Below are 26,838 nucleotides of genomic sequence, written 5' to 3' on the forward strand. Positions count from 1 at the left end.
ATAGTTATCCAGCTAGTAATTAGCAAAACTGGGATTTGTACCAGCTTACCAGATACCAAAGTGAATGCTGCTTGTGATATACCCACTAACCCAGCCACTCTCCTCAGGGATTTCCAGACTGTGGGGAACCACAGCCCCTGTCCTCAGAGAGCTTCTAGGCTAAGATGGAGGCAGAACACAAGATTTTGCAGTTAAGAGAAATTGGCACAGGCCGAGCTAAGAGGGCTGAGATTTCTGGGACAGAGGCTGCTAGTGGGCATAGGCCTGGCCTGACCTGCCATCTGGTTTCCTTTAGGCCCTGCCTGCTTTCTCTCAGGTTCTAGGGCCTGCATGTGCTCATTTGCACAGCTACCTCGATCACAAGTGCAGGGAAGCTAAATCAGGAGGTGTTGCTAACATCATGGCAGCAGAAATAATCCCATGAGGTCCATGGAAGTGAGAATGGAGGAGGTGGGCTAGAGAGGCAGCCCAGCCGACCCTGGGCTGGGTCCTAGGGCTGAGTGTTGTGAGGGATTCCAGGAGACCTTCTCTGCCACCCACAGGTAGCATGCATGCCACAAAGAGCACTGGGCCAGGTTCAGAGGAACCTGGGTTCAGTCGCAGCTCAAACACTAATCAGCCAAGCTATAGCCTTGGGCACTCGCTGAACCTTCTTGGGCCTCTGTAAAATGGCAACAACAGGGGCTTCCCTGGTGGCGCAGTGGTTGAGAGTCCGCCTGCCGATGCAGGGGACACGGGTTCGTGCCCCAGTCCGGGAGGATCCCACATGCCGCGGAGTGGCTGGGCCCGTGAGCCATGGCCGCTGAACCTGCGCGTCCGGAGCCTGTGCTCCGCAACGGGAGAGGCCACAGCAGTGAGAGGCCGGCGTACCGCAAAAAAAAAAAAAAAAAAAAAAAATGGCAACAACAAAATCTGCCCTGTCTATCAGGCAAGCTGAAATGCTTTGTGAGGAGAGCTGTGCGCCCCACTATCATTTCGCTGAGGTGGGGAGCCTCTTGCCTTCCCTTCTCCCACCCTGGCTCCCTGCCTTTCCTCTCTCCATATGGTGGAGGTGGCTGTCCATTAACAGAAACAAGTCACACAGGTGGTTTGCAAGGGACCTGGCAGGGATTTGAGTTCCTATTTCCTGCAGGGTCCAAGACAATGCCTTTCCTTTTTCTGGGCTCCTCAGACAGGCTTCTCCCCAAACAAGGGTGGGGAGGGTTACTTCTGGGCCAGCGTTAGGCTGAATGCCATTGGGCCTTGCTTCTCACACACATTGCAGTCTGAGAAGCTTGGACAAAAAGGGGTACTGGGGAACATAAGACTATAATCCCTATTCTCAAAGTCCTCACAGCCTCATGGGGATATTATTGTGTGAAACACAAAACCCTGGTTTGGGACGCAGCTGACCTGAGTTGCAGTTCCAATTCTGACCACCAGCTCTGTGACCTTGAGGGAGTTACCCAGTCTTCTCATCTGTGGAGATGCTGCCTCCCTCCTAAGATGATTGTGGGAAGAGGAAAGGAGAGACTGTATGTAAAGCTCAATGCCAAGTGGTTACTATAGGAACACTGGGAGGTGGGCTAGGCAGATATCAGCTCCATTTTGGATAAGGAAGCTAAGATTCTGAAAGGTGATGTAATCTGCTAACACAGCAAGTTTGAGTCTGATTAGAGCCCAGGCCCTCTAATGCCTGTCACACGCCTGCCAGTGTTGTGTTATCTGGAGCCTTTTGCTTCCTTGGCCAACTGGTGTAACTCTGTTGGAGATAGTGGATACCAGCTATGGAGGTCAGAGAGGGAGAGTTTTGGATGGTCAGGCCTTTGTGGGATTTGAAAGTTGGGGACCCTAGAGTTGGACCTTCCAAATGGCCCATATTGTTGGTATTAATATCAGCTGGGTGAGGGAGGCCACTCTGGTGTCCCCACCTTGTGCCTGCAGTGCCTGTCCTACCTGATTCTTGCCTGGTTGAATCCCCAAGACCCATTGTTGTCAGCAATCTGCATTTTCTTTTTTGTGGCTCTGAGCACAGCACTTTGAAGTTTTTGTGAATGGTGGATGGGAAAAAAAGGCTTCGATATAATAAGCTTCCTCCTCTCCCACGTACATCATAATGTGAGATTCCCGCGTCGAGGGTCGTGGCAGATGTGAGTGATTTATTGGGCTTTGCAGAGTGGCAGAAGTGACTGAAAATATGGTCATTGATCAATGCTCAGAGAAGCTGCCTCTCCAGACCCCTGCTCTGGGATGCTGCCAGCGGCTCCATGCTGCTCCGTTATCCTGGCACAAATCACAGGGGTGTAGGGCAGCTCCCTGAGAACAGACTGTTCCCTACTTCCACCCAGGGACAGCTGTGAGGGGAAGGGCTGGTCTTGTAGTTAGAACCACCTAATTAAGTGGCTTAATGTATTAAGCTGGATGACTTATAATGGAAAGTGACTGGGTGACTGGGACAGAAACTGGGAATGGAAATCTCAAGGATTCTATGGAAGGTCCCTCATCTGGGTGGGCTGGGTGCAGGGTCTTCTACCTGCCAGGAGGGATGTTGTGGAGAGAAGCAAAAAGCTTCAAAGTGGCTTCCTCTTACCCTCCTTCCTACTTTACTCACATTTAAAGTGGTTATTGATATCATTGGATTAATGTTTACCGTGTTGGTACCTTTCCTATTCATTGGGTTTGTTGTTTGTTTCTCCCCTACCTTCTCTTTTCCGCCTTCTCTGGTTTTAACTGAGCATTTTATATGAATCTATTTTCCTTTCTAAAAATATTATTGTGTGCCTTACTGTGTACCAGATACCACAGTGGGTGGTATACAACCACTGTGAATACAACATTGAACCAGACCTGACTCCTGCTCTTGGGGTTTGGCAGTTATATGCTCAGGGAGGAAACAAATAATTTTACTGATTGCCCCACATGGGGAAGAGGAGGGCATCAGCTCCCACCTTGATCCAGGGGATCCTGCTGCATGCTGTCCTGGGCAGGGGACTCTATGCCCAGCCTGTATCTACCTGGGCAAGACTGGGTGCTTCCCTACCTTCCACTGCATCAGGATCCCCCTATCCCCAGCTCATCTCTGGGGCTGGGGCAGAAAAGAGGAGGAAAACCTGCAGCAAATGCAGGGCATTGGAGGGGCAGGGTGGGGCAGGGCTCAGGGCTGATAGCTGTTGCTAAACTCTTCTGCGTGATGCTACCTGAGTGGCTGCACTGGTTCCTGGATTGCGCCTGGCCTGCAGCTTCATGTAAATGGTCCCGCACACTGTGGGGCTCAGTGAATAGGCACGTGTTGGGACGTAAGACACAGAAAGCAACAAGAGGCACCAAGGAGGGATGATGGGAAACTGCTGGGTGCTGGGGTTCTTACCACTGTTATCTGGGCTCCAAACTCCACCAACCTGGATGTGAAGTGGGGAGAAAGTCCAGAACCTGGGAGAATATGACTGCAACTTCTTCCAGGTCCCAAGAGCAGGACTGCCTTGGGTTGTGGTGCAGCAAGAGGGACTGAAGTTAGATCCTGGGTAGGACTTTCTTTTTTTTTTTTTTTTTCCGGTACGCAGGCCTCTCACTGTTGTGGCCTCTCCCGTTGTGGAGCACAGGCTCCGGATGCGCAGGCTCAGCGGCCATGGCTCACGGGCCCAGCCGCTCCGCGGCATGTGGGATCTTCCCGGACCAGGGCACGAACCCGTGTCCCCTGCATTGGCAGGCGGACTCCTAACCACTCCGCCACCAGGGAAGCCCCTGGGTAGGACTTTCTGATGTAAAAGTACAAGCGATGGAATGGAGGGAGGCCTGAGGGTGAAGGTGGGACCTTTCTTTAGAAAGAGGACAAAAGTCTCCCTGTCTTCTCTGTCCTCCTCCCACATCCTGCCATCTGTTGCATCTTTTCTAGAATAGAGGGCTAGATGCTATGAACTTTAGGGAGCCCTGAAGGCCCAGGCAGCTAAAGCAGAGAAAGACCCCAAGCCCTATGAGAGCAGTTGCCTCCTCAGGGCGAGCATCCCTGTCCCCCAAGCTAGCCCCTGTGACTCCAGGCTCTGGGCACTAGGGCACTGGGTCTGCTGTCCGGCTCTCAGTGGACCACTGCCTTTGGGCTGCTCTGGAATCTATATAGTCTCTCTGGCCAGAGTTGGATCATGGTCCCTAGAGGGAAACAGGCCTTCAGGCAGATGTTGAGTACTCTGTGGTTCCAGACAGGCCAGGAGATATGCAGAAGGGAGGTGGGAGAAGGGGCATCGTGAGCTCCCCCTGAGTCTGCCTCGCCTGTCTCCAGTCTCTACACTGGCCACTTGCTCAAGAGAGCTTTACTGCGCTTAACCAGGAATTGTGGCTTCTCCAGGGCCCTGTGTGGGGTTTGTGCTGGGCTCAGCAAGCTCCCACATCCCTATCTGCTCCCCACCCAAGACTCAGATGCTAGGCAGACAGATCGGGGAACACAGACTAATTCTGTACCAGTCTTGAGTTAGGTAGGAGAGCTGAGTGCAAAATGGATACTAAAGCCATGTGACCAGTCTTTCCAAAGTGAAACAAATAACTTGTTGTTTGTCTGTGTCACTGCAACCTGTTCTGTATCTCTTCAGGAGCTGACTGTATTTTCTGGGGGAGTCGGGGACATCCTTGGGAGAGGGGTGGTGATAACACTAGGCACCAGTTGCCACTATTCACAGAGGGGCCTCATGGTCCCAGTGAGCCTGCCAAGCAAGTCTTCTTGTGCCATTATGCTGAGGACAAAAGCAAGGCTCAAGGAATTTTTACTTGGTCAAGGCCACAAGCTGTTAACTGGTAGAGCCACAGCTTGAACTCAGATCTGGCTCAGCAGCACTCTTCATTCCTTCACTCACAACAAATATTTATTTCTCTTTCCATTCCATGTTGCTCCCCATCTTCCTCTCCATGGGGCACATAGCTGGAGCATGAAATCCTTAGGGGGGGACTCCCTTCTGGGGAGTTGTATGTGCCTCTCAACTACTGCCCCTGGGATCCTCATCCCCAAACTGGTTTTTGGTGTTCCCTCCCTCCACTAGTGCCAAGCTCACCTCTTCGTATAAGATGATCTGACACATTTCAGAAGAGGGGAACTTGACCTGCCAGAGCTTGGGAAACATCTCATTCAGTCCTACATTATCCAGATGAGGATAGAGATGCCCCCAAAGGAGAGGAGTTTCACCCAAGGCCAACTCATTCCCTCCCAACAAAGCCTGGACCAGAACCGAGGTCTGCTGGTTCCCACCACAGTGAGGTGCTCCAAGGGAGGACTGCCCTGCTCTGGGGGTCCTCATGTCATTGCTGTCCTTGCAGGCACCTTGATGGGCAGCGTGGGCCCCCTGCTCTCTCAAGCCTGGCGAGCTCTGCCCATTTCCAGCTCCCTCCTGCCCTCACCCTCTTGATGTGCCAGCCAGGCTGCGGGATTCCCTGCCACCTCTTAAAAGTGACCACTGTCTGCAAAGACCAGAGAGGCTGCTGGGGAATGATTCAATCAGCTCCCTTTTCCTATAATGTCAGGTCTTTCCACTTGGTTGGAAAAGAAATTTGGCCCCCTTTACTACAGTGGTCATCCCAGTAAGGCCTCACTGCGCCAGCCACTCGTAGGTCATTAAATACATATGCAGACAGGAAAATTTTTTTCCATACTGCCAAATGAGTCAGAAAGTCTCCCACAGCAGGTGGGGTAATTTGCCCTTGGTATTTTCACCATCCTGGCCTTACCCCAAGAGCTGGAGAGAATCAAATCTCAGAGCAGGAAATGGCCAGGAATGCTGAGGTCTGGGTCCAGTTGTCCTGAGTTTACAGTTCAGGTCAGACACCCTCCTCCCTGAAGACCACCCTGTCACTGGGATGTGGGGCTGCACTGGTCTCAGGAGTTAGAGGACTGGGGCTGGGGAGGAGGTGGCTGCATCTCAAAATTACCTGGGGGATTGTGTCAAAGTGCAGTCCCTGGGCCTCCCATCGCCTGTGTGGGGACATTCTGATACGCCCCGGACTGCGGGAAAGGGTTGGGGATTGTAGGCAAGTATACTTTGAAAATATGCCTTCCCCAAACCTGAGAACCTCCCTCCCTACACTACCCCCTGCAGCCTCCTCTAGATCAGGTGCACTGGACAAATCCCAACGCCTCTTTGTAAGGATGAGAGGATGCAACCAGAGAGGAGAGGGGCTTTGTCAGAGGCACACAGGCCTGAGGTAGAACTTGCAATGTCAGTTACCTGTGCCACCTTTCAGTTTGGGGTTGACGCCAGGAACTTTGGCCTCATATGTTTTATTTAGCCTGGGCTGCTCTCCCATCAGACTGGGCATTCCCTCTGTTCAGGGGCTATACCTTCCCCATCAGATGGAGAACTCCTTTAGGTCAGGGGCTATGTTTTTTCTGCTCACTCCCAGATTCAAGGAAGGGGCTCTGAATCTGAAGCAGGGAGAATAGAGGACGTTCAGAATAGAGGACGCTACTGGGTCACATACATAGACATAATTGTTTTTCCCACCAGGCTGTTGAGTTGTTTGTCCTCAGAACGTGACCAGGAGTTATTTCCAAGGCCCATTACGCTACTAGCCTAACTAATTTATCCAGCTCTCTTCTTTCAAGGAGTTCAGTGTCTGGGCCCGCTCTCTATAGTTCTGCAAACTAGCCTTGAGGGTGTCCAATGGATCCCCCTTTTGGGGATTGGTGACACTGATATTTAGAGTTGGTGGGTGATGCCACAGGTCCCGAAGCAAGCAAGATTCAAGGCAGGATTATTAGGACCCAGACATCCAAGTCCCTCCCCAGGGTCCCTGATCCAGACTCCCCCGGGGAATGTTACCATTAAATATTTGGTCCCTGGAGTGTGCCCAGTGCCTTTGATTGTATCCGGTTTCCTGTTTCCTTTGAGAGGGAGAATTTCTCTGAAGGAAGTGGTTTATAGTCCTAAAGCCTTACTTCCCTGGTCTTGAGATCCAAGTTTCCAGTTACAACTAGCTGAGATCAATGATAAGGAGGGAGGCAAGGAAGGAGGTCACCAGAGCTGTGGAATATCGCTCCTTCTTACAAGGCAAGAAAGTGGGAAGGGAAGATGGAGGGTTCAGTCCCAGACTATCCAAACTGCCCATTGCAGAAAGATGCAGACATGATCCGGTCCCCTACCCAGCCGCATGCCCAGTGCCTTGGTGACAATAAACAGGGACAGCCAGGCCTGAGGACCCTGCCCTGGTCTCAGCAGTTCACAGGACACTTCAAACAGAGCCTTCAAACAGAGCCATGTTTAGCCTTTTCCAAACCCATCCTGTGGATTCTCTCTCTCTTCTTTTGAGTCAACACATATTTATTAAGCGTCCGGTCAGTTCTCTCATCCCTCGAGGAGGGAGTTCTTTGTGATAACTACATTCAATTTTTCCTGCTCCAGCTTCACTCCTGAACCGTTGGGATCTAACCAGGAACATAGAAATCGCTTAGGCGTTTACAGCTGAGGGCTTTTAATGCCAGGAATTGGTCACACAGGTGATGAAGCATCTAAGAAGTCAAATAGGGGACAGTGAGGTAACTCAGACATTAGCAACAACAGGAAGCTACCCCTAGGCTGAAGGGCAAAGGAAGGAGGTGGTCCTGGAGCCCAGGGGCTACAGGGGGCTAGTGGAAGCTGAAACCATAGGGGGCCTGGCTGGTGGGAGGTAGAGCCAAGGAAGAGATATAACCGCTGCCTGAGACCCATCTGTGACAGAGAGAGGGCGGTGGAAATATCCTTCCACCTCCTTCCTCCAGCACTCCAATGCCTTCCATGAACCCAGCGACCCAGGAGCTTGGGAAATGCAGCCTGCAGGGGTCAGCCGCCCTCCGCCGTGACTCAGAGCAGGGCAGGAAAAGGAGGGGAAGCTGAGGACATACAGCTTCAGGACCAGCCACTCCAGTCTTGTTTGTACAGTGACGGAGCAGCTTCTCTGAGCACCTTCCCCCGTTGGTCAGTTCTTGGTCCACCAAGGAGAGTTTTTGCGGATCTCTGTGCCGCCTGCCCCCCTTCTCTTTTCTCTGTCAAATGCATCTTTCCTGCCTAGGTCCCCTGGTGTGTTCACCACCTGATGGCATTCTGAGCTTTTCCTGTTCTGAGGAGGCTTATTGTTCACGTTCTCAGAGTCAGCTTAAAAGTCAGTCCCCAGTGGTGTCCAGGAAGAGCCCTCCTGTGAGGCTGTAGGCAGACAGAGGACACCCCTCTGTGCAGTCAGGCCTCCGACTGGATTTGATCCCACCTATGAAAGGGGCCTCTTCATGAAGCAAAGGACCAATGGGGAGCTCAGGCAGGCTCATGGCTCCTGCTGGGGCTTAGCTTGAGTTGGAAATGCTGCTCCTCTGGAAGACTCTGGGGAGGCTAGTTCTGGCCCGGGGTAGCCTCTGCTGGTCTCACCGTATGCAGGTACAGAGCTGGGGCTCAGGGCTGCCATAGATGTGCTGGAGGCTGGCTGGTGGCCTGGTGGCACTCACTCATACCTCTCATAAGGGGCCCTCATCAGAGCAACCTTATGTCACAGGACTTAAGCAGGGGACCAGTAGTTATCTGACTTAGCAGCAGATCCCCACAGCTTCTAGCCCAGTGGGTAATGAACAGGGGAAAGATTTTTTTCATCCAGGGCACTGTAATTGCTTCTGAGACTTCAGTTATGCCTTTCTAATCTGACTGTCTCTAATTGAGCACCTACCATTTAATCCTTATCTGTGGTTCCCTGACGTACTCACATGGTAGGTCCTCAATTAATCATGAATGATCGAATAATTTTCTTTATCATTTTTATTTATCATTTATTTATTTATCATTGAATAAAATGTATTTGTCATTGAATAAATCATAAATGATTGAATAAATGGATATATGGACTCATGTATCCATTTTTACGTCTATTTACTCATTCATTCAACAAATAATTATTGAGTACTTTTCTAGGTACTGGGAACACAGTTGGTGAACTTGCAAAATGAATCTCTGTCCTAATGGGGTTACATTCCACTGGAGAGAAACAGATAATAAATTCCTAAACACCTATATATTTATATCTATATCTAAACGAGAGAGGAAGCAGTTGTGGGGGGGGTAGGTGAATGGATTCAGAGAGTCAAGAAGTGATAAGCTCTATCAAGAGAATTAAAAACAGCAGAAGGCTATGGAGTGAAGGGCTTCTTTTGCAGGGTGGCCAGGGAATCTCCTCTGAGGAGGTGACATCTAAGCTGAGATCTGGATGTGGGGGAAGGAGCCTCCCCAGCCCTCTCAGGGAGGTGAGCAGGAAGTGCAAAGGCCCCAGGTGGGAGGTGCACACAAAGAAGTGTCCGGCAGTGTGGTCTGGACTTCCTGAGTGAGTGCAACAGGACTGGGAGTAGGGGAAGGGCCCCTGGCCAGGGAGGAGTCAGGGTCAGGGAATGGCCCCACTCTCCCTTCAGTGGTCGGGATCAAAACATGAGAGTCATCCTGATGGTGCATTCTCTCACCTGGACATCCAAACTCAGCAACAGGTCCTGTTGGCTCTGTTCCCAAACACATCTGACAGCCAGGCACTCCTCCCCACTCCCCACTGCCACCCACGAGAGCTCACCACCTCGCCTCTTACCTGGATGGCTGAAATACGCTCTCCCCACGGTGTTCTTGCTTCCCCTGCTGCACACAACACACTCTCCACACGGCAGCCCGAAGTATCTTTTAAAAACAGAAATTGGAGATTACTCCTTTGCTTACAATGGCTTTCCCTGCACAAGAATAAAACCTTGGAACCTTTCGTGTGACCTGCCCAGCCCAGGTGGCCCCGCCCTGGCCCTTGCCTTCACTCTCCGGAAGCCCCGACTAGCTGCTCTGCTCCCTGAGCCACTCGGGCCTCAGGACTTTGCCTGCTGGTACCTCATGCCTGGCTGTCCTAGGTGATCATGTCCCTCTCTGCTCAGTGTCTCCTCCCCAGAGAGGCTGTCCTGAGCACGTACACAACCTAAGCCAGCGGCACTCCATGCCCAGCCACTCGCTCTCAGGGTGTCCTATTTATTTCACTTGGTAGGTCTCAAACAATCTGTTTATTGGTTTATCCCCTGCCTCTAGAATGTTACTTTCCTGAAAGCCTGTTCTCTTCGATATTCCTGAACCCGGCACTTGTAACCGGGCACCTAAGAGCCCTCCGTGAATATCTGTTTAATGAATGAAAAGGGAGGGTGCCTCAGCTGCCTACTTGCCCCAGCACTGACGACTAAACAGCTGAGCAGATCATGAACAGACCAGTCTGAGGGCTACAAAGAGGTTGGACTTGGAGGGAGGAGGGAGGCTCCCAGGCAGGCCTGCTGCCATCTTCAGAGCTGCCCAGTCCAGGGGGTTGCCTGAAGCAGGGGAGGTCCACCATGACTCCCTTCTTCTGTACTGGACCTCCACCCTCTGAGCCCCCTTGTCCTCCATCTTCCCAAAGTGGCAGAGCTGGCGTCCTTCATGGGCTTTGGACTAGGACAAATCTCAGTCTTAGAAATTCCATCTCTACCTCTTACTCACTGAGTGACCTTGGACATGTTTCATAATCTGAATCTCAGTTACTGCGATTAGAAAATGAGAATAATAATCATAATAATGCCTAAGTCACAGGGCTGTCTATAAAGTTGGTGCCAGCACGTGAAAAGCGTCAATAAATGTTAGCTTCTATCAGCATTGTTATTATTGCTGTCAATCCGTTAACTATTATTTTTGAGCATCCCCCCTCCCTTAGCCTCCAGGACCTCCTCCCCTCCTTTGGCAGCCCTGCCAAGGTGTCCAGGGAAGTAGCAAAGGCTTCCTCTGCCTTGCCCTATTTGGGTACAGGATTTGTAGCCCTCCTTCCCTAACTTTGACCTCTAAACCACACTTACTTATTCTTGCAGCAGCTATATTATGAAAAACTTGTCTGTTCAGCTAGGCCAGCTCTTGGCAACAGGAGACTCGTCCACCTCTTTCCTTAAGCTCTCCCTTTTCCTCTTGGAGTCTCTGCCACCCCAACTACTCTAGGTACCCAGTTTTTTCATTTTTCTCATCATCAATAAGAAGATACTGACAAATAAAGTAATTCATACTATGGAGTCAGCGTTATCTTGGCTTTAAAAATAACACACAGAGAGGGCGATTCTTAACCCAAAGGAACATCTCACCAATGGGGGAATTTTAGGCACTGTGTGGGAGCTACAGGAGCGGGCAGGGCTCTCCCTGGTTTCTTCAACAACGTCTTTAAGGAGCTGCCTGCCCTGCTTGCCTGTGGACAGGGCTCCACTTGGTGTTCCAGTGCCTCCATTCTGTTGCTTCCCCTTTGTCTGTCTGAGACTGCACACTCCTGAGGACAGCCATCTCTCTGGCTAGCTCTCACAGGGCTGTCTATAAAGTTGGGGGTTATGAGGCCTTGGACCATGACTTGGTGGGACAAGTGTTTGTGGCACATTCAGCACGCCCCACCCCATGTGCACTCTAGGACTTGCAGCCTCTGCTTCTCTTTCCCACGTGTAGGGAGAGGTAAGTTTTTCTCCCAGCTCTGAGAGGCAGCCCTTCCTGTGAGAGCCAGCCCTACCTCAGCCAAGGTCCTGGGTCCAGCCCTTTCCCACCATGGAGAAAATAGCAAGAAAAACAGATGAGAACTGATACCCTAAGCTGCAGGGTCTGCTGGGACCTGGCCCGGAGGAGCCCTAGGAAAGCTTTAACCCCCGGGGCTCCAGGCAGTTGGGAAGGGTGAGGGGAAGAGAAAAGGCGGTACCTCTCTAGCTAGAAGTTACCTCCTCCTCTGTCACCTGGGACACTGTCAGAATTCACCTCCTCTCTTGGTGGGTCATCACTGCCCAAATGTGGGTCCTGGGCGAGATACCCCCTCCCCTAGTCCTCGGGCTGGACGGCAATACCAGAGGTCACTTTGTCTACCCCCCTTTCTCTGGGTGGTACCACCTTTGAATAGGGTCTAGACATTCCCATTTTAAAGCTTGTAGGAAAGGAATGTTCCCAATCTGCCAGTCATCCACATCTAAACAACCCACAGTCAGCCTGGTGCCCTGAGGAGAGCTGGTCTTGGAGTCAGGAGATGTGGGCAAGTCGTTGCCCATTTCTGGACCTCGAGTTCCTAATCTGTAAAATGGGGATTCCATTTTGCGCTGTACTCACCTCACAGGGTGGTTACGGGGATTACCTGGGACATGAACGTAAAAGGACTTTGTAAATGATCAATATGACGTAAATCATAGCTGTGATGGGCTCTGATAGGGGGTACTTGGCCTACATCCTTCCTTCCGCAGCTGCCGCTCCATTGGGCTCTGCGGCGGCTCACCACAGGGACCTGCACCCTGCCTGTGACAGCTGTGGCAGAGTACCTTAGCCTTTTTTTTTTTTATTTTTATTTATTTATTTTTATTTTTATTTTTTTACATCTTTATTGGACTATAATTGCTTTACAATGGTGTGTTAGTTTCTGCTTTATAACAAAGTGAATCAATTATACATATACATATGTTCCCATATCTCTTCCCTCTTGCCTCTCCCTCCCTCCCACCCTCCCTATCCCACCCCTCTAGCTGGTCTCAAAGCACCGAGCTGATCTCCCTGTGCTATGCGGCTGCTTCCCACTAGCCATCTACCTTACGTTTGGTAGTGTCTATATGTCCATGCCACTCTCTCGCTTTGTCACAGCTTACCCTTCCCCCTCCCCATATCTTTTGATAGAATGACCTGCGCTCCTTTCGTCTCACCCCATGGACTTGCCCGGAGCTTCTTTCACTATAGGACATGTGGGAAGCACTTTAAGCTCATCAGAAACAAACCTTGAGCCAGATGTTTACAGAGCCATTATGCTGTGTTTGCTGAGCATCTAGAGATAGCAGGGTTTCTCCGGTGCGTGTGTTTTCAGGGGCTTGGAGGGTTAGGAGCTCAGGCACAGGAATGTTGGTGGCGTGCTTACAGGGCATTTCCCATATGTTAGCTCATCTGAAGTGGGTCCCACAGTCTCACTTTACAGGGGAAGAACTGACCTAGTAAGTTGCAGACCTGGGGCCCAGATATGGATCTCTCTGACTCCAAAGTATGCACCAGGCTGGCTTTCCTGCTGGGGATTCAAGAGGTGGAAATAGGCTTTAGTTACAGCAAGAGAGCAAGGATTAGACCTAAGAAAACTTCAGGAAGGCAGAAGCAAACTGGCCAGATTTCAAGGCCCCTTGGAGCTTTGGGGACACAAAAGGACCCTATGATTACAGAGTAGGGGATGGGGCACCACACTGAAGGTGTTGGAGTCATCTAGGGGCCTCAGTCTCCCCACTGGAATGATGAGATTAGAAATGAGGTTGCTTATCTAGTGCTTGCTTTCTACATGGAATGGGGGTGGGGTCCAATTTCTCCCATCCCTCACATCGTTCCCCTTCCCACTCTTGTAAAGCCTTCAAGGAGCAGTGGGTTTTGGTCCAGGGTGAGAGGGACCTGAAGAATCATTGCTGTGAAGGAGAATGCCGCAGATTCCACAGGCACGGGACAGAAGAAAACGGAGTCAGAGGGAGGCCTCCGCCTCCACACCTGTGGGTCTCAGTAGCTGTTCACATGCTCAGGAGGGGACTCCCTCCATCCCAGAAGCTACATTGGAAAATAACAACTGGGCAAGCTGCCGGCTGAGCCAGCTCCTCAGCACAGAGCTGGGCGGGCCCCAGCCCTTGGCGCTAGCTCCAAGGCCAGTGCGTGGGCAGAGGACATGCTGGCTGCTGGCTGGATTGGTTTAAAGGGAAGTGGGGAGGCCCCCTCGGAGGGGCATCCCCTCAACCCTGGGGGCAGGGGTGGGGGAAGAGTCACGGCCCATGGGCAGCCTCATCCATTTTCTGTGTCATCCAAATGTTTTCATCATCTGTGTATGTCATGGCATGAAAAAGCTTGGTAGCTCTGCCCCTTGACATCGTCCTGCTTATTTCCTTCAAAGGACATATCACAACCTCTAGCTGTCTTGTTTATTTATTTCCTTACTTTTGTGTTATCTATTTCTTCACCCAAAATGTGAGCTGCATAGAGGTAGGGATTCTTTATCTTACTCCTAGCACAGAGACCAATGGCACAGAAAGCACGCAAAAATGAATGAAGACACCCATGCATGCATGCATAAATGGGAGTCCCTTGCGTGCAGTCCTCAGTGAACATCAGTTTTCTTTCCTGAGAATAATTCCCAATTAGCTTGGGGGTGGAGAGCTGGTTCTTGAGATCAGCCCTTCAGGAGATAAGTACTGTACATGACTGAAAGGGGAGGCGAGGTAAGGATGGAGGTGGGAGATGGGGGCACTGGCAGAGATGGGACGCAGCCGAAAGGAGGGGGTGTGGGAAGGCTTTTTATGATAGTGTGTCAGCTGGCCCAAGGGGAGGGGTGGTTTGTCAATCACCTTGTCGTTGTGGTCAGTTAGGAAGCACAGGACAGCGCTGCCACCCTCCATGTGGTCTCGGGCAGAACACGTGGCTACTCTGAACCTCAGTCTTCTCAGCTGTCAAATGGGCATTCATTCTGCTGGTGCTTTTCTACCCCATGGGAACTGTCATGAAGCAATGATAAGGTCACCAGTGGGGGTGTGCCAAGCACATGTGAGCAATTTTTACTTTGGTAATTTTAGTGAAACTCCTAAAGGAATTCATTTGTTATTTTCTTCTCTGTTTTTTCCCACCCTCAGCAGTAGACATGAACCAGTGCATCGCAAGTTCTGGCCTAAATTTTAGATCCCAAAGACTTGACCCTCTAGCCAAAGACATGCACCTCCCCACTCACTGGGCCCTGGCTGGGCCCTGAATCAGTTATAGAGACCCCCGGGGCCGGGTGAACTGAGGAGGGGGCCTCACACTCTGCCCTCCTCTCCCCCAGGTACAAGACAGTGGTGACTCCCCGAAGGGCTGTGGTGGCCATCGTTGGCTGCTGGATTCTCTCCTTTGTGGTGGGCTTGACACCTATGTTCGGCTGGAACAACCTGAGTGCGGTGGAGCGGGCCTGGGTGGCCAATGGCAGTGTAGGTGAGCCCGTGATCAAGTGTCAGTTTGAGAAGGTGATCAGCATGGAGTACATGGTCTACTTCAACTTCTTTGTCTGGGTGCTGCCCCCACTGCTGCTCATGGTCTTCATCTACCTGGAGGTCTTCTACCTGATCCGCAAGCAGCTCAACAGGAAGGTGTCGGCATCCTCTGGCGACCCGCAGAAGTACTATGGGAAGGAGCTGAAGATCGCCAAGTCGCTGGCCCTCATCCTCTTCCTCTTTGCTCTCAGCTGGCTGCCCCTACACATCCTTAACTGCATCACCCTCTTCTGCCCTTCCTGCCATAAGCCGAGGCTCCTCATGTACATCGCCATCTTCCTCACACATGGTAACTCGGCCATGAATCCCATCGTCTATGCCTTCCGCATCCAGAAGTTTCGGGTTACCTTCCTTAAGATTTGGAACGACCACTTCCGCTGCCAACCTGCACCCCCCATCAATGAGGATCCTCCAGAAGAGAGGCCCGATGACTAGACTCCACCTCCTGCCCCCAGCTGCGCACATCTGGGGCATCTCAGCCCAGTACTCACCTCCCTGCTGTCCTGCTCGTCTCCCTTGTCTCCCTGACTCTTCCCTACTGGCCTTTGGGCTGTGAGTGCCCTGCACCTCGAGGTCCTGGAGGAGTTTTGGGAGGGCAGTCCATGGGGAAAGAACGAGGTAACCTGAGGGGACGAGGAAAGTGGGGGCAGCACCCTAACCCTAACCCTAACCCTCCCCACCTGCCTGACCAACCCACAGGCAGCCCAGCACATCAGGCTGAGTGGGGCTTGGGGACACTGAGACTGCCATGGGGCCATGTGGGCCAGGAGGGCAAGCTCAGCTCCCGTGGCGGGAAGGGAGGGGAGTCTGCTTGTCTTAGGTGGTAGTGGTGCAGCCCTGGGACCAAGTGTAAGGAGAGGAGAATATCCCCGCCAAGATGGAGGGAAGGGGAGAAACTAGATGTCCTGGCCTTGTTTTCTCTCCTGTTCTGTAGCAGAAGGTGGCCAGAGCCACTGACAGGCAGGAAGCAAGGAGCCTCAGTCCCCACCTCCCAGAACCCTGTGTTCCTGGCCATGCTACATGCCAGGGTGCCTGCTCTCTTTGCCCTGGGGATCCCAGGGTTATACTTGGGAGAGGCTGAAAGAACGAGTCCAGAAATAATTTCCAGTATTTGCTTTATTCTCCACTAGCCCTTGGACCTGAGTGGGGGCTCCGAGCTCTCTGGAGCTAATGTGGAATGGTAGGTGTGGGCCTCAAACAGCCACTGGGAGACAGTGTTGAGCCCTCATTCTTGCCTTGAGCCTCCCAAGTAGGAGACTTGGAGTGTAACTGCCTGTCCTCTGGGCCACCAGCTCTCGGTGATGGGCATGTGCCCTCCTAGGTGACACCCATCTCTGTTGCTTCTGAGCCAGATGGAGAGGAGAGCCCCAGACATGCCAGCTCTTGGGAGCATTCTGCCTGCCTGGGGAGCGGATGAAGAAGGGAAAGTGGGCTGCTGTGGTCATGCTGGGATGAAGTGTGACAGGGTGGTCAGGCCAGAGGAGACTACCCTCCTGGGTGTATGGGCAGGAAGGTCTTACCAGAATTTAGGTACCCTCAGTACCCCTGACACTTAGCACAGTGTTCATGGGCTTTGAGGCTCTGTTGCAGAGTCTAGGCCTTTAGCCTAAACCCTTGGGGAAGGGTCTACTCCTGGCCAAGCCCAAAGCTCCTTATACAGAAGAATGAGGGGCCAGGTTCTAAGTGTGAATAGCAACTCCAGACATGATTCCAGGCCCTCCCCTCTCTCAGAGGTGGGATATCCCCTGGCTCCCAGGGTGGGCCACTTGACTAATAAAAGACTGTGAACCCTCATGGAGAACGTACCCCACCACCGTCTGAGGGCAACAAACAACCTCAACAGAGAAAAAGCAATGGTGGGGGATAGGGAGAGGTGAAGAGAGGGGGCACTGGGAGGCATTTGGAGCAAGGAGGGTTCCAAAGAAGGGTGTGTCTGTTCCTATAGTTATCCTCTTAGGGTAGCAAACGCTGCATGTGAAATGAGATCCTAAAAAATCTCATATCTGGAAAAGCCCCATGACACCGCGAGCCCCCTCCCACGGGCACCTTCCTCATGGTGTCAGAGGTGGAGACCCCCTCATGGTGACACATTCAACAGCCCCCTCGTGGTGACGCAGTGCCGCCCCCATCGTGATGATGCTCATTGTCACAGAGGCCCCTGCACTGTATCACCACACACCTTTATTCAAGTGCTTCTCGCCCAGTGTACAGCTCCCTGCAGGAGCGCTCCAGTCTCTGCACTTTCCAGGGCCCCTTGTATCCAGGAAGCCTGGCCTGGGGCCTGCTAGGCAGGTACCAAGGAGCAAAGCCATCAGTCATCACTATGGAGATGGGGACCTCTGGCCTCCGTGGAGCTTGATTCTGGGTCTGGCTGCCCTGAACCCTCAGGCCTGCAGCACCTAGCAGAGAACATGTTTTATGAGCCCCTGCTGTTAGGCAGAGCTGGGCTATACGTGCCCTGCTGAAGGGGTGATATGGGGAGGGCGAAGCAGTACCCCTCTTCCTTTCCCAGGCCTCCTTCCCCTTAGGCCCTTGGGCCCAAAGCCCAGGTCTCAGCTCTGCCCACTGCAGCTCCAGGATACATCCTCACTAGTCCAGGGCCTCAGAACCACCTGGGGAGGGCAGTCAGGGCAAGGATGTTGCCCCTACTTCTCTGACTGAGGAAACAGGTCCAAGGGAAGGCCCTGGCCTAAGGTCTTTCAGAGCCAGGACTAGATCCTGTCCTCTGACCATCCACTGAATCCCTTCCACTGAATGCCCATCCCTTCCAGGCCTCGCCAGCAGCACCCTGCCCTGCAGCGTCTGTGGAGCACCCCCAGGACTGTGCGTGTTCGTTGCCTGTGACTGCAGATTTGCACTCAGAGCTGGCTGCCCCCTTCCCTTCTCACTCCCACCCCTGCTCCTGGCCTCCACCCCCAGAGGCAGCGGAGGGAGTGCATGCAGCCACTTACCTTCCTGCTCATCACAGCCTCCACCAGTGGCTCTTCAGTGTGTGGCTGAGGCTGGGAGAGATCTGAAGGTTAGAGCTCAGGGAGGGGGGGGTGTCTGCTGGGGACCCGAGTGGGGGGTGAGGGGGGGTGAGTGAGTCTCATGCCCTCACCCCAGTGATCCATCTGTCTACGAGGCAGACTCTACCACCTCCTTTACCCACATTAAGCCATCCTCCCTCTTAGAAAGTCCTTCTGACAGCCTGACCTCGATTTTCACTACCCCTGTCTTGCCTTGATTTTCAGCGCTCAGCCTCGTCTAGTCCAGCAGGAGAAGAGGTGGCTTCTCCTGGTCTCCCATCCATTGGAGGGTTCCTAAGGAGTGACCCCTCTCAAGTCCTCACCTTTGACCTCCAGCCGGCAGTCCACAGATGCCTCCCCCAGCACATTGATGGCCTTGCAGGTGTAGACCCCGGAATCGAAGGGGCTGGGTTTCCGGATCTCCAGGGTGCAGACACCTTGCTCAGAGAGGGCGCGGTATTTGGGATCACCCTGGATGTCCATCTTGTTTTTCATCCAGATGATCCTGGGCTGGGGAAGCAAGGTCAGAGGAGAGCTGGGAAGTTTGTGGGCCAGGACGAGGCTCTCGAAGGCCATCCTCCACTTAGGGAAAGATGCCTGGGAAGAGTCTTCAACCCCGGTGCCCCTGCCCAAGGCACAGCAGGGCCCTGCCCCTCACCTTGGGTGACGCTCGGACACTGCAGAAGAGCTGCGTGCTGTAGCCAGGGGTGGAGGTGTGGTCAGCCAGGGGCTGGGTGAACGAGGGGGCTTCTGAGAAGTCTCGCTCAACAAAACTTTTAGGTTTGGCAACAATATCTGGTTTGGAGGGAGAAAGTAGGGTGAATTTGAGGTTACAGGAGGAGACCTCTTAAGACTGACTTCATCCATTTTCTTAAAATCACTACAGCTTACACTTCAGTATGCCATTTAATCTACACAGCATTCCTTTGCAAGGATAAATTTGTCATCCCCAGTTGACAGATGGAAAACTAAGACCCTCCATAGATGAGGGACTTGCCCAATATCACGTAGTGAGTTTGCGGCTTACGGGATGGAAGGTCACATGATGACTATGGCTCTCTGAGCAGAGAGCTGGCGGTCTGGAGGAAAATTAAGGGCGGGAGACAATCCATTTCACCCCTGCCTCCTCATCTGGAGCCCCATGGCAGGACCCTAGGCTCCTGGGGTCTTTGGGAAGCCAGGCACAGCCAACATGCCGGAGCTTAGAGGCAGAACGTCTCAAAGAGGCAGAGGAAAGCCGGAACGACAGCTGGGTGAGTCACAGAGGGGAGGAGAGAGGGGAGTGGGCAGCAAAACCAAACAGATGAGATGATCCTGGCTGAGGGTGGAGACTAAAAACCCAGGGATTCTACATTTCATTTCTGTTTGTCTTTGGAGACTTGACTGGCTTTCTTCTTTTAAATGAAAATTTCTTCCTAATTCTGTGCAGTCCAGGCTAATGTGTGCTTTCTGCAGCCCGCACAGACTGTACGGGGGAGGGCCTTGGAGAACATAGCGGGACAGGGAGAAAGGGCTTGGAATTTCACATTTGACGCAAGAGGGCCATGTGCCTGTATAGAGACAGTAAATACCCATATCTCTCTTGTCCATCTATGTGGTGTTATATTAGGGTCGGGAGTTTGCTTTTAGCAAACTCACCAGTCTACCTATCCACACACATTGCCCTTCACAGTAGCTCCCTTGGGACACTGCACAGGCGACCCAATGACTGCTATGATGTTGGCAGCCATACAGCATCTTTAGAATAAGTGCACAGCCTCCCAAGGGGTGCTCCTCATTTGCATGGGTTTGCTCTGATGTGTTTGTTACAATCAATCAACTATGTCCATTTCTTTACAGTCACACGGTGTGAATGTGTGTGTGGGGGTAGCTGTGGAGTGGGTGTGGAGAGGGCAGCAAAAGCTCTGGCAAGTGGGCACCCATGAGAAGCACACAGGGAGGGGTGCTGACACACCAAGGAAACGTCAGAGACAGGGAGAAGGGTCAGCATGGCAAGGCCTAGCTTGGTTTCCGGGCTTGGACCCAGACCCACCTGTCTTCTGGATGTGGGCGAGCTCCTTGGTGACGGCCGCCGAGGCACTGAGTCCACACCGGTTTTCCGAGAAGACTCGGAAGGAGTAAGAGTTACCCACGATGAGGTCTGAGATAGTGCAGGTGGTCGGGTGGTAGCGCTCCAGCACTGTGAACCATTGCTGCAAGGACCCTGGGCCTGTCATCCTCATCTCCCCCCTGCCCTACCCCTCCCTGCTCCCCCTGTGGCCTCTGCCTCAGAGGGGCTTGTTCCACGCCCCAGCCCTGGGAGGCTGAAACATCCAGCTTTGGGTCTGAGGGACTTTAAATTGGGAGAAGGAACCCCTGGGAGAATGTGACCTTGCTGGGGTCTTCAGAGAATTCTAGAACTTTACTGGTCAAAGTGTGGCCCGAGGTCCTGCAAAGTAAGAATCACCTGAGAACTTCATAGAAGTTCAGGATCTCAGTCCCCACCCCAGACCCACTGACTTATGATCTGCGTTTTAGCAAGATTCCCAGGTGATTCATATGCACATTACATTTCCTGAAGCACTGCTCTAGAGCTTGAAGGGCCTCCGAGAGCCACCCTTGCAGTCTTCAGGAGGAAACTGAAACCCAGAGATGAAAGAGATTTGCCAAGAGCCACACAGGGAGTCAGGTTAGTGGTAGGCAGACCAGAGCTCTTCAGTCCGTGGACTCTTAGTGGACAGGCCTTCCAAGACACCTAGGCCACTTCTTCCCCCACAAACCCAGCCCCAGTCAGACCTTCCTCCTCCCCTTACTCTGCTCCAGCGGGCCTCACCCCTGTCTTTTTGTCTGCCTTCTGCACTGTGTAGCCCAGGATCTCTGTGTTGCCTGTGTCCTGGGGTGGTGTCCACTCGAGGGCAGCGTTGCAGCCCCAGACATCCAGTAGCCTGATGCTGCTGGGGGATCCAGGTTTATCTGTAGGACCAGAGTGTGAGAGAGAGTGACGGGGAGGGTTGGGTTTGCTGCAAAATCCCCCCACCCAAGATCTGGCTCTTATCACTCTCTCTTGGCCTGACCCCATTGGCCATCAGTTCTGGGGCAGGAGGTGAGGTCTCTGGGTCCCCAGCAAGTCAGCCCTGCCTCCCCTGGCCCCATACCGATCACCAGGATGTCGATGGCTGCCTTGGCCTCCAGGCCTTCCAGCTGTACCGTGAGCTCATAGCAGCCTGAGTCGGAGCGCTGGGCTGAGCGGATGAAGAGGATGGAGTCCTGGTCCCCGGTGCGCACATTCACCCGCTGGCTGTCCAGGGCGTGACCGTTGTGGGTCCACGAGGCCTGAGGCTTGGGATTCCCCTGGGAGGGAGGAGCCCTCAAGGTGAGCGCACAAGGCGCCAGCACCCCACACCCACTCAGCTCCAGGGCTCCCTGTGCCAGGGGAGCTGGCCCCATTGGCCCTTCTGAGCAGGGGCAGCAGAGGCTAGAGCCACAGGTGCTGCCTAGAGCCTCATTCTCTGGATGTCCCGCCAGCCCCGGGGCCACCTGTCCTGTTCACCGGCTGGAGAATCACAACTGAGTCACGTATACAACAGAGGGAGGATGAGGCCATCTTGGTGGGTGGGTCTCAGGCAGACCTCCACGGGGATCCTGACATTTCCTGGGCTCCTCTAATACACCTCACGCGGGGGCCCTTATTTCACCCAAGCTCTTATCCTGGGCAGGAGGCATACTCACCTGGAAGGGGATTTGCAGGTTAATCATCTCTCCCACCTGACGGACATAGGTCTGACGAAGGTGGCGGGGAACGCGGATCTTGGGGGCCTCTGCATTAAAGCGAGAGGCGAGGCTTAGCACAGCACGGGGCTGCTGATCGGAGGCTTCTGTGGCAGGGGCAGGGGACAACTGGAGAAGGCTGCTGGCTGGGCAGGAGGTCTGAGTGTGCTCTGAGGCTGCCTCCCTGTGGACAGGGCAAAGCTCACTCCCCGGATCCAGGGACCAAAATCCTCTGAGGCCCTTGGGGACTTGCGAGCCAGGAGGTTCCAGGAGGGCAGGGCCTCCACGGTGTGAACTGGTAGGCATCCGGGGCACTCCCTAGGTGCCCTGACCCTGCCAGGCTGGGATTTGCCCTGCAGCTCTGGTATTCCTGGGCTCCAGATGGGCCCCAGCTGGCTCCCTGGCTCCCCCTGGTGGGCAGCGTGTGCTGCGCCTGTGGGCCTGCATTCCCTGGAAGGGTGGCGACACTGTCTTCCCAGTCCCTCTGCCCTTCTGCTGTGAACAGCTCAGGCCTTCAGAGAAGCCCCTGTGAGACCCATTTGCCTACTGCTCTGTCTCCAAGCCATATGGGAGGACTGGGATCTTTCCCTTTTTAAATGAAGCCAGAGCAGACCTACCCCCTTCCTTCTCTCTTACTCCTGCCACTACCTTTCAGTCTGCGGTGGGGGAGTCCTTCCAGACACTTTACTTCAGCCCCATGCTACGGTAGAGAACCACCTTCCTATCACCTAATCAGGTGCAACTGCTGAAACTGTCGGGCATTCCAAGGGAAGCTGCAACAGCCCCTGCCACTCTCCCCCTGGGCGGGAGCAGGGGTGCTGGTAGCTGAGGCTCCTCAGTGGCAAACAGGTGGCAGCAGTTGGTCAGTGGCATGCAGGGCAGAGAGGGAGGAGACAGAAGGAACACGGTGTCTCTGAGGATTAGCTGTGCAGGCACTTGGCCCTGGGAGCATCAGGCGTGGAATGTTCCAGGGGCAGCTGCAGGGGGCCAGGAATGCTTGGCAGCTCCAGGTGGCTGAGGAGGGACAGCTGAGCAGCTGAGGACTCTGGACAGGGTCCCCACCCTGCTCTGCCCATGAGGGGGGCCTGGCTGGCTGCTCCCTGTTTATTCACAGCCTTCTCCCCTCTTCTCTCCAGGAAATCCCCTTCTCTCCTGCCAGAGGAATTTTAATGGAGTAGAGGGCGCTGAGTCTAGCGGACTCCTCCAGTGTTCGGCCTGGAAGTAGAGGACCCTGGCCCCTGCAGGCTCTCAGAGTCTGAGATCCCTGGGCCCTCAGAAAAGGTCCAGGATGCCCACCAACCCCACTCCCCAAAAAGGAGGGCTTCCTGGCACTCCCAGGTTAGAATCGGTGAGTCCATATTAAGCTGCCAGGTGGCACCATGTCTCACCAAGACTCAAAGGAGGGGAAAGGCCTCTGGTTTTGAAAACCAGAAAAAGAGTCCCTGCTGCCTGGTAAGACATGAACTGGCCTGTGTGGGAGTCAGGTTCTGGGACTGCCACTAATAGGCTAGGTGACCTCAAGGGAGTCCTGGGTGCCTTTGGACCTGCTTGGCTTGGATGGACAAGCCGTGCCAGTCTACAGTTCTACACTCCCAACCCCCTGGTGCCCACATCTCTCAGGCCTTAGAGTTGAAAAGTATTTCCTTGAATCCAAACTTGACCTCCTTCTGTGGCCATGAAACCCCCTGTCTGGAGGCCTTGCCCAGAATTATGGGGTCAAGATGAGGAGGGGGGAACAAGGAGAAAGGTGGAAAAGGCCTCAGGCCACCTGCTGGCTTATGTCTCTTGTCACCCTGGGGCTCTGGGCTGTCCCCAGAAACCTTGGATCAGACCAAGTGACTCACTGCCATTAACAGACTGAAACCTGATCGGTCCTGGGAGGGCTTGAGGCTAATGCACTCTACAAATAGAAATCTTAGCAAGGGGACAGCAGCTGGCCTCCCAGGTTCCCAGGGCAGCACTGGCCTCTGGGGATGGAGAAACCTTCACCGGCCTATTGTAGGGCGTTAATCTTCTTCCCACTAGGGACATGGTGCAGCAAGAGGCAAGCAAAGACTCCTATCTGGAACCCAGGCCATATGAAATGAGCAGAAAATGAGCTTCCATGGCCGCTGAAGGAATTAAGATTAGGTAGGAAGAATGAAATGACTCTAAGCATTGGGACTCTGAGGCAGGTGACCTGGGGAGCTTGAGCTCTCACTTCTGGAGGTCAGGAAGCTTGGGGGCTGGGCCATTCAGGGAAATGGCCTCTTTGACCTCTAGAGGCCCCTTGCTGCTGAGGAACCTGGGACTTTCTTAAGGCAGAATGGCGATAGCAGGTGGCTTGTGCACGTGAGTGTGGGATGGGGGGAAATGACTGCCCTGTTCACTCTATCCATTGGCCTCAGTTTCTCCATCCATTAGATAAGGTGCCTGGGAAGGGCTGGGGAGCAGGATTTACCAATGATCTCTTGGATGTGGACAGGCTGGTCCAGCACAGCTGGTGGGCCAGCCCCTGCAGAGCTCACTGCAGCCACACGTATGAAGAACTTGTCACCTAGAGCCAGGTTCCGCACGGTCTGCTGGGTCACCATCATGGGCCGGGAATTCACAGGCACCCACTCCAAGGCTGAGAGAAATGAAGAGAGTGCAAGGCCCTGGCTCCATGGCTGTGGGCACCCTTCTCAGCGGGGCTTCCCTTCTCGCTGATGATCTGAGGAAGCTGACCTCCCTTTCTGGGACTTATTTTCCCTTTGCTTCCTTGACTTCTTGTTGTCAAATGGCATCAAAGACACCTGACGTTAGAACCCTTGAGTGGTGGCCAGAGATGGGTTTGCCCGGAGCCCAGAGAGGGTTGGGCACATTTGCCAAATCACACAGCAAGGTAGGGGCAAAGGCAGCCACACGTATGAAGAACTTGACTGCCATGGAGGTGGATAACAGGATGCTGGCATGAGGAATTTGGCCAGAGCCGCCCGTCCCCTATTTCTCCTCACTCTCTCTTACAACTTACCCTCCCCCTCAGCTTCTTTTGCTCTCCACCTCCTGCTTGCCCTCCCCAAGCAGGGTCCTCTGAGACTTAGCACCTCCTTCATTCTCACAGAGGAGTGCCCCACTGTCACCTACCCTTTTATCTTTGTTACTCAGAGGCTTCCTGGAGCTGGAGGACAGGGGGCCTCCTAAGGCCGTTTGGACATCCTCCTGCTTTCAGAGGTGCGTTGGTGGAGCAAGAAGCTGTGTGTGAGTGGCCTGAGCGGACTGCTTCCTCTCCCTCTTTCTGTATCTCCCCTTGGACTGACCCAACTGCAGAGTCTGGGGGCTTGTCCCTGCTGCCCTCTAAGCCCACCTCCCCTGGGTGTATGCAGGGCTTAGCCCATAGCTCACCTCCCTCTCGGCGGAGTTCCAGAACATAGCCCTGGAGCCCCAGCTTCCCTAGCCTCTCCGGGGGTTCCCAGCTCACAGTCACCGAGCTGTCACTCACGTCCTCCACAGCCAGCAGCAGCGGGGCACTGGGGACATCTGAGGGAGAAGCAGGGGGAGATAAAGAGGTTCGTAGCCAAAAGCTCTCCCCGCACCACTCTCTGCCAAGGCTGCCTCCCTCCTCCACCTGCCCCGCCTCTTGTCACCTTCACTTGGAAGTGCGGGTTTAGAGGCTGCGGGGGCAGGTGCCTGAGGGGCAGGCTCCTGTGGTTTGGGAGCCTGCTCTTCCCCGGTAGACTTCGGTGCCGCCATTTCTCCAGAGGGCTCTGTGGTGGGCACATTTGCAGACTCAGAGGCAGTCTCCTCCGGACCACAGGCAAGGGCTTCCCGGGTGGCTTTTCCTGTCATTGCAAGGATTGCTGGAGGGTCGGGCTGGAGGGCGCAGGTAGTAGCACTGGAGGGTCTGTGCTTCCAGGGTGCCTGGGACACCCAGGTCCAGGCTTATATAGTCAGGGGGCTGCCCCACCCCCAGGCAAATGATTCCCAGCTGTGGGGTCAGGTCAGGCAGGGGGACTGGGGGGGTGCGTGGGGAGGCGCTGAAGCCAGGAATAGCTCTGGCGGAGGACTGCAAGGGTCCCTTGAGGAGTGCACGACCTCGTCCATCACCCCGACTGGATCTCAGCAGGCAGGGTTCTGGTGCCCAGATGGGAGGAGGGTACAGATCGGTGAGATGGGACATTGCCAGGAGCCTGCGCCAGGGGTCAGGGCAATGGGAACGAGAGCTTCCATCTGGAGAACGAACCCAGATCAGGCTCTGTGTGTTTGGCCTCTGGGGGACCACTTGTGCCCAGGGCTTCTCAGCTTGGGTGCTGGGGTTCCAGACAGCCTGGAAACAGCCTTCTCTTGGGAGCACTCCCAGCTTTGTCCCTAGGGTCCCACACTCCCCTGGTCCTCACATTCCCTGAGGTTGAGGGCCTAGAGAGGGAGGGAATTGGGATGCCCAAGGTGGGCCTGATTGGAGGAAGGTCTTCTAGCAATGGGACCCCAGGAAGGGAGTCTAAGGCCCCTGGTTACCCAGCCTCTCCAATCCCTGCTCTGGACCTCAGTTTCCCCATCTGTTACAGAGAACACTATGACAGTCCCCTAGCCCTTGGGGGTAAAATCAATTCATAAGACAGGTCTGGAAGAGACCTTGGAGGAGGACAGCACTCTGAGACTTGTATTCTTCGAAGCAGGACATCTGCATGCCACGGGGAAATGAGGCAGGTACACCCAAATTCCTAGTCATTGAGTCATTCATCCAATAAAACAGTAAGATTGGGAATGATTTAATAAGCCTGAAAATAACATGTGTCAGGGAGGAGGGGAAGTAACAAGAACTCTCATTGCTGGTGGGAGTGTAGATGGGAGCAATCTCTTTGGAAAAAGTGAGACAGTATCTAGTCAGATTGAAAATGTGCAAATTCTATGACCCAGCAGTTACACCCCCAGAAAGTCTCACACCTGTGCCCCAGGAGACATGCATGCAAACATTCACAGCAGCATTGTTTGTAACACCAAATCTGGAGAACACAGCTCTCCCTCAGCAGGGGATGCCTAACTAACTGTGACGTGTGTGTGCTCCTCTAAACCAAAACTGGAATATAAAATGAGCAAACTTCAGCTACATGGTTGATCTAACAGACATAACGGGGAGCA

At 53.6% G+C, this 26,838-nt stretch overlaps 2 protein-coding genes across 2 annotated transcripts in view; one reads left to right on the top strand and one right to left on the bottom strand.

Annotated features, from left to right (window-relative positions):
• Positions 1-15,883, top strand: part of ADORA1 (adenosine A1 receptor) — a gene marked incomplete at its 5' end in the record, with an annotated part of 32,258 nt that extends 16,375 nt beyond the window's left edge. The window contains one exon of the mRNA XM_082654320.1: positions 14,782-15,883. Within this exon, the coding sequence (XP_082510446.1) occupies positions 14,782-15,421 (640 nt within the window). The 3' untranslated portion in view covers positions 15,422-15,883. The remainder of the gene's footprint in view (positions 1-14,781) is intronic.
• Positions 15,884-16,028: 145 nt separating this feature from the next.
• Positions 16,029-25,630, bottom strand: MYBPH (myosin binding protein H). The gene is made up of 11 exons (XM_082675628.1): positions 25,347-25,630; positions 25,105-25,239; positions 24,182-24,349; positions 21,703-21,791; positions 21,129-21,324; positions 20,807-20,946; positions 20,027-20,186; positions 18,653-18,789; positions 18,318-18,504; positions 17,938-17,988; positions 16,029-17,385 (listed from the first exon to the last, which is right to left on the bottom strand). The coding sequence occupies exons 1-10, from the start codon at positions 25,546-25,548 to the stop codon at positions 17,972-17,974; spliced, it is 1,431 nt and encodes a 476-aa protein (XP_082531754.1). The 5' UTR covers positions 25,549-25,630; the 3' UTR covers positions 16,029-17,385; positions 17,938-17,971.
• Positions 25,631-26,838: the final 1,208 nt, after the last annotated feature.

This window comes from Grampus griseus (assembly GCF_964374135.1).
Source record: "Grampus griseus genome assembly, chromosome: 1".
NCBI classification, from domain to species: Eukaryota; Metazoa; Chordata; class Mammalia; order Artiodactyla; family Delphinidae; genus Grampus; species Grampus griseus.